The sequence below is a fragment of the Montipora capricornis genome, chromosome 6 (genome assembly GCF_036669925.1).
Source record: "Montipora capricornis isolate CH-2021 chromosome 6, ASM3666992v2, whole genome shotgun sequence".
Taxonomy (NCBI): domain Eukaryota; kingdom Metazoa; phylum Cnidaria; class Anthozoa; order Scleractinia; family Acroporidae; genus Montipora; species Montipora capricornis.
The window spans coordinates 34,548,792-34,556,291 of NC_090888.1; the positions used below are offsets into that span (position 1 = coordinate 34,548,792).

Genomic DNA, 7,500 nt, shown 5'->3' on the forward strand with positions numbered 1-7,500 from the left:
AACTAAAAACGAAATGGCATGCAGTGTGAGGAAATTTTTTGTTGAGAATGAGGCCAGGTTATTAAGATAAAAGCTACAAAATTAATTATTACAACCAGTAGGTTGACTTTATATGATCATACACTCTAAATTGTAGTTTATGAGGAAGACTACTGTTGGTTTTCTTTCAGCTTTCTTTTGTTTCTTCCATATAAACTTGTATTAAAGGTCAGCACACATCAAATCCCATTATCTTCCATTTCCAGTTCCCAGTGATCAAATCTCACTTTCCCACCGAAAAATTAGGTCAGTCCCAGCTCCAACGTTACTGCTTCATGAACCCCCACCATAGGAAACTGTATGAACGTTCATGATTATTACCTTTTGTTTGAAAAGGAGTGCTTTTCTGGTTAGAAGCTCTGCTCTCTTTTGAACAAGGACATCCTCCCAAATTTTGAACCACCTCAGCTTTAACTCTTCTTCTGACAAACTTTGATTTTTAACGATCAACAAACCTTCCAACGACTTAAATTCATCAAGTAAGTCTTGAGATTTTGATTGGCAATTATGGATTTCTTTGTTCACTAAGTAAAAATCAAAGAGAACAAGACTCTTTATATATGATAACTTGAATATTAAAGAGTATGAAAATAAACACAAACCTTCGCGGAGTTTTGAGAAGCGTTCTCTTATCTTTTCTTCAGACTGTATTATCTGGTCAAATAAATCACTTAGAATGCTCATTATTGGCGAAATTTTTAAGATATCGCGCAGGGAAACTCAATCTTCGGGTTTTCTGGAAATACCGACCGGGGATCGAGGATCGAAGATCGGGGATTGGGGAGCGAAGATCAATGATATTGGATCGAGCATTGATGACAAGCTAAAATAACGCATTTTTTAAAAAAATAATCAAGAAGAATTTTTTTTTCTGGAATCAATTGTGTGCACAGAAATTAAGACAATGATACCATAACTGCCCCTAAGGTGTACGTAAATGTCAGTGTTATACAAAACGTCCTCCCTTCACCACAATTGTCCAATGGATGTGTCTCTGTTTTTTTCTTCATCGATCAAAAGTGAAAAAATAAAAATGACAAGTTTACTTTCAGGGTTTTGAGTGTCCCGAACACATATTGAAAATAAAAAGTACCGGAGACGTTAAAAGTAAAAATTCTGACAAGCCCTGCTCTAGCGCGCTCTGGCCTTTGTTGTTGTTTTTTTTTTTGTAGTAAGCCCCCTCTCCCCCACAAATTAAGTTGTAACAAAGTAACATTTTTTAATGTTATAGAAAAAAAGTACATTATGAAATTTACCCAGAGACTGGACGGATGTTAAAAATTTAATTTCCAGATGATCGACTTACCACTGGTCAATCAAAGATTCAGTCTGAGTTAATGTAGTTGTAAAATAGTAAAATTAGACCTCGTAAGGTCTTGTGAACCTCCAAAGAACGTCGTAGTGTTTTTTTAACTGGACATCATGCAATAACATTATACAGTTATTGTTGCTAAATATTCTTGGAGGAACTATCCAGTTTAGATGGAAATGCAGTTTTAATGGTTTTCTTTGTCTTACAGTGTCCTGCAATTTGATTGGTTACCTTATACAAGCTTTAAAATCTGATTGGTTGTTTTGTTTAATTAAGTGATCCGTTCTCATTGATTAAGGAAACTGTTGATAAACCTGTAAAACACTGTCGAAACAAGCGATTTTCTTTTTTGTGGAAAAAACTTGTTAATGTGCTGACGCGCAGGCATAGTTTGTCTGGCAGGCGTCGGAAGTGAGCTGTTTTCCTTTTTGACTTGTCTTCGCACAACTACATTTACAAGTATAGAAGTATCTTTTCTCCCCTAGAGATGATTAGTATGAAACTCTTGAGGACACCACTGTCCTGGGACGCAAAATGTTCCCTTCCGGTTGCCGTCTGCATCTCAAAAACGCGCGTGCTTAAGCTCCCTAATGTGACGAATGATTGGCAATATGATTGTTACGTGATTGTTCAGTCAGACCATATAAAAAGAGCTGTATGCCTTACAAATAGTGTGAGAGAGAGCAAGAACTAGTTCAACGAGAGCTGAGGAGTCTTTCATCACCCCAAAAAATTTCCTTCCAACGATGGCGGAAATAATAATGACAAAAAAATAAATTTAAATTTAAAAAACGCAATGATTTTTTCACCGTTTGAGAAAACTAATGCCGCAAGAGAGAGGAATGTGTACGGTAACATTGTTTTTTTTGTAGATGTCTGGACAGGAGGACAGGAGTGAATTTGCCCTCTTTGGAAAGACTGTCCACATGGGTTTGAAGCCAAGACTTCCTCTGCATTACCTGCACTCATCTGGTGCAAAGCTCAAATTAAAGGTACTGTTTCCCTCGTTAGTGAAACATCAGTCAATAGTTCATGATGTCAGTACAGTTTAATAAATAATCTCAATGGTCCTTGCAATTGGAACGTTTCCATTTATGAAAGCTCGCTCTCTTATACTGAATTAAAGCACATTATTTATTCATTACGGGTAAGATTGCAAGGGTAATATTTTTCCTCTTTCAAGAAGTCGTACTAAAACCTGATTGACTTTGAGTGATGCTTTTGTCTAAAAGGAAACACCTTTTGCATTGATCCCTTGTAGATCGTTTGTTTGAAGATAGAATCAACGATTCTCAATTATACGAAATATGCTGACTTTTTTGAACGTCAAGCGACTTTCACTAAAAACTTGATAAATACGTTTCGACCGAAAACCTTCGGTCATCCTCGGTTTGAATTTGACAAAAAAACGACAGCTTCTTCAACGGTTCATATTTGCGTATGTGCGTGACTACAAGTACACGTGATCTCTGCGCGAGGCGAGGAACATTATGCAATTGAAACATAAATGTCAGGAATTTCTATGTGTTTATTCCCCGCCTTCTGGTCTCTCTTTGAATGCCAAGCCTCCAAGAAAAGTCTGTTTTGATAGTCAGCGCTGTGGAGGTGGCATAGCTTAGGATCCAGTTGGGTTTTATCGGGGTCATCAATGCAAGGACTAGATTTTATTTCGGACAGCAAATTAAGGTCCTTTTTAACTCGTGAGGTGGAATTCCTTTGTTTGTCCGTATTCTTCTCTTACGTATTGTTATTACTTGTGTAATCACTCGTGTTCATAACGACTTCGGGTCTGCCCTTATCTGCTGGTTCAATTGTAGGGGATGGATCCCGTTTAAGGTTCATTATTGCTGTGAGTTGTTCCTTCGAAATGTTACGCGTTGTCTTAGCCTTGCTATTTTTCAAGACGTTTACCACAGATGCACGTATAGTCTCCTTAGAACTTTCAGTTAACTTTGATGTTCGCTATGATACTTGAAGTAGGGATGAATACGGGTTTGTAGCAAAATTTAGCCCGTTCTCCCGGAAGGGGGGGGGGGGGGGGCGGGGGGAGGAGTCCCATATAAAAAGGGTAGGGATGCTCGTCGGAAATTCTAGTAAATTAAACGCCTAAAGGAGACCAATCTGGGCGTGGCTCAGGCTTTTTTAACACCTAAGAGAGACCTTATTAAAACACAAAGAAATAAAAAATAGAGTGACTTTTAATGACGGCAGAGATGTTATCATCTAACACTTTCACCCACGTGAAAAAATCTAAATGTGTCAATATACACTTTTATAATTCTTCGCGCGCAACCGTAAAGGAGACCTTCACGACTACATATGATTGCGTTTTGTCCAGAATAACCTAAGTGAGACCAACATCCGAAATTCACACCCCTAAGCAAGCATCCCTTACCTTTTATATAGGAGTTTGGTTTGTTTCGGAGAAATTCTTCAATGAAAATGCCACCAGAAAAAAATACCTTAACGATTGATGAAAAGAAATGGAGAAAAACATTCGTTCTACTGAGGTACAAATCGATTACAAAGGGTACTTATTAGCTGTAGGAAAAGAGCTAACCATATTATTGCTGTCAAAAACACTTTTAGTGTAATTTCTGGTGTGAATTTGCAGGAAAATTAACTGTTTTCGACCTATTCGGGTCTTTCATTACACGGTAAAATGGCGCCAGAAAAACATTTGGGCTTAACTGTCATGTACGGTAGCCGTTGTGTATCATTTTTTCATGGAAAACCGCTTGTCAAAAGTACTTTTTTCAAATCCTTTCCCAAAGAAACGCTGAGGTGGTGAATCTCAAAAATTCGGATTTAGATTTGATCCGAAGTATCCTCCTCGAGTGTGGATACTTTGGATACATGATCCGTTTTTGGATTTCGCCAAAAAAACGCAACATCCGTTCTTGGATTCAAGAATCCTTTTTCGGATTTTCCCAAAAAAACGCACCCTATATTTCTTGTGCTAAATCATTAAACAACACATTAATGATTCAACACTTGACACACTTGTCATGCAGTGAGCGTCCAATGTCTCTTATTATCTTTCGTGGTACAAAGGTCGACACGTAGTCACGTCAGTCACACGCTTGCAAAGCTCGTGTCGCTGTGCCATGGTCGTTGGTGTCAGAGTTCGATTCACTGTAACTCGGTGTCTTTTATCGGGTATGTACGGCTTTTCTAGCGCTTTTTGTTAACGTGGACAGGCGCGTAGCGTGGTCATTTTTTAAAATACGCACAAGTACATATGATCTAGAAACCTAAGTAAACTGAGCGAAAAATACTGCGTTCTTTATTTCTTGTCGAAATAGTTGTGTGAATAAAAGCAAAGAACAAAGCGTCTTGCCCTTATTTTGAGCAAACTCATCGCAAACAAAACACTGTTTTGGTTGTGCTAGCGTGACTGGAATTGTCAAGAACGTTCTCGGAACGTCGCTCCTTTTTCAACCTCGCCTTTTTGCTGCACGCTGGCCCACAGGCTCCCCAAGATGAAAATACGTGGTGTATGCGACAGTTTGTGTATATAGAGAATTGTATGGGAAAATCACCGATCGTAAAAAAATTGTGTAAATAACTATCTCATTTGAAATAAAGTTTTCCTACCTCAAATGTGTGACCAACTTGTCTCTTTTGCCGAGTTTCGAGCCATTCTGACGCCGTTTAGTGAATTCATCCGGAAGGCCGTTACTGAAATAATAGGAAGGCCGGTAACTCCATCCATCGCCGGCCAGACCTCAGTATTTAAGTCTAAGCACCCATTTTAAAAAGGTTAGTTTTCGATTATTGTTGTGATGGCCGATTACTTCATGTAAGCTAACCTTTTTAAAATGGGTGCTTAGACTTAAATATTGCTGAACAATGCTGTTTAAAAAGGGTTTTTGAGGCTTAAATAAGCAGTATTCATTTTCCCATTGATTTTATAGGGGGTCAGTAGGGGGGTCAGTTGACCGGGGGTCAGTGTTTTGTCGAAACCCTATTATTTCAGTAACGGCCTTCCGGATGACTTCACTAAACGGCGTCAGAATGGCTCGAAACTTGGCAAAAGAGACAAGTTGGTCACACATTTGAGGTAGGAAAACTTTATTTCAAATGAGATAGTTATTTACACGATTTTTTTACGATCGATGATTTTCCCATACAATTCTCTATATACACAAACTGTCGCATACACCACGTATTTTAAGCTTGGGGAGCCTGTACATGTGGCTGGCCAAACAGCACTGCATTGTTAGTGCAAAAAAAGTACAATGCAAAACTAAGTTAGAACATGGTATAGCTTTTGTTTTAGTTTTTAGAATTTAATCAAAGTGGTGCTTTCATCACGAAATGTTGGTTGCGTACAAGTAAATGTTAAAGAATAGAAACAATTGCTAAAAAATTCAAAATTATCTGGTCACTTCAAGTACGCACGTGCGTATATGTGTATAGGACGCTACGCGCCTGGTGGAGTACGTGAAATGGGGAAACATGACAAAAAAAAAAAAAAAAACCGCAGAGCAGGCGCGCTACGTACGATTGGTGCAATGTTGCTTCAGACATCAAACTTAAAAACAATGTCGGTTTGTGAATTTTCGTGAGGGTATAGAACACTGGAATTCGAGGCGGATCTGGTGTTTGGTTAAACCATTTAGCCGTCATTTCATCTATGCACCCTGCTTGGCGAACGGAGTTAACGAGGTGTTTAACTCGGTGGAATGTATCTCCAACCATTGGTTTGTCTAGGGGCTGATAGTTATTTCTATCATCCAGTTGTATCTGTGCCTCAGTAATTTTGTTTTCTCTGTCCATAACGACGGTTGTTGTGCTTTTATCTTCTTTTTTGAGAATAATTTCTTTGTTGTTAATAAGCTCCTTGAGAGCTCGTTCCTCGCCGGGTGGCAGGTTATTTTTAGGTTTAACCAGTGGAGTTCCGCAAGCTTTATTTTGACTTCTTCTAAGTAAGTCTCAAGAGCAACTGACCGTTGAATCGGTGGAATCCAATTGGATTTCACGTGAAATGGATGTTGCTCAGTATTTTGGTCATGATAGATATATTGAAGGCGCATCATTCTGGCAAATTGGTTGAAGTCTGAAATTAGCTGGCGCCTTCTCTGGTTTTCTTTTATAACAGGTGTTGGTATGAATTTCAAACCTCGAGAGAGTAAATTGATCTGCTCTGTAGTCAATTGTGTGTCTGAGAGGTTTTTGATGTGTTGCTTGCGTAACTCTATAGTCTCACAAAAACATAGATAATGAATCAAGATTTCACTGTTAAAAAAAGCAATATTTGTCTAAAAAAAAAAATTCGTGCAGGGGGTTTCACCTGGAAAAAAAATTCTTGCACAAGCAGTGCGCGAAAATAAAAATTCGTACAAGCTGAAAATCCCCCACCCCCCCCCCCCCCCATCACTTTTCTAATGGTCCGTCCCTTAGCAAATTGAATATTCAGAAGCTTGTTTCCCAGCACACAAGGGGCCGTTACACGTTTCAACCCTTATAGGTTTCTGTATTTGTATATTTCCACCGGGCCTTCAATTTTACTAGTAGATGAAACGACACCATACCCTTACTAAGCACTCACATTTTGACTCGTGAGACCGCAAATGCGTAACCACCCGAGGAAACAAAATTAGGGTGCGTTCGATTGACCGTTTTCTGGAATAGAATTTTCGTTTTTGCGGAGATTCACATTAAAATTGTCAAACATTTGCTAAAATGCTATTTTAAACATATTTTTATCATCCTTGAAGCTTCGAAACGCGCCAAACATATAGTTTTAATCATCACTCCTCGTCTTCTTATACCGGAATAGAGTCAATCGAACGCCCACTTAATGTTTCTGAGGAAGAAGAAGTTGACGCATTGACGCTCCCAGAGGAGATCTACACAGCGCTGATTGGTTCATAAGTAACCTGCACGCGATTCCCAGATGACAGTTTCTTAACAAAGGGAAAGGAATGTGTAGCTCGTTTCAGCAGACGCTCCTGGCGGAGGAGCGCGTGATGAATCCCTAAGAGAGTCTGCGCTGGAGGCTATCTAGCCATTGGAGTCATTAGAAACTAAAGTGGTTGATCTTCTATTAAAAACAAGGAAGTTTTTAGGGGCCCCTACTCTTTTAATAACATGGGTGTCAAATTACTCCTTATTTTTGGCGCGAAATTTCAGCGTTAATTTAT

At 38.9% G+C, this 7,500-nt stretch overlaps 1 protein-coding gene across 1 annotated transcript in view; it reads right to left on the reverse strand.

Annotated features, from left to right (window-relative positions):
* LOC138051989 (coiled-coil domain-containing protein 172-like) overlaps window positions 1–794 on the reverse strand; it is a 23,221-nt gene extending 22,427 nt beyond the window's left edge. Inside the window, exons 1-2 of the mRNA XM_068898336.1 lie at window positions 642–794; window positions 361–563 (exon numbers count right to left, since the gene is read on the reverse strand). Of these exons, the coding sequence (XP_068754437.1) occupies window positions 361–563; window positions 642–723 (285 nt within the window). The 5' untranslated portion in view covers window positions 724–794. The remainder of the gene's footprint in view (window positions 1–360; window positions 564–641) is intronic.
* Window positions 795–7,500: the final 6,706 nt, after the last annotated feature.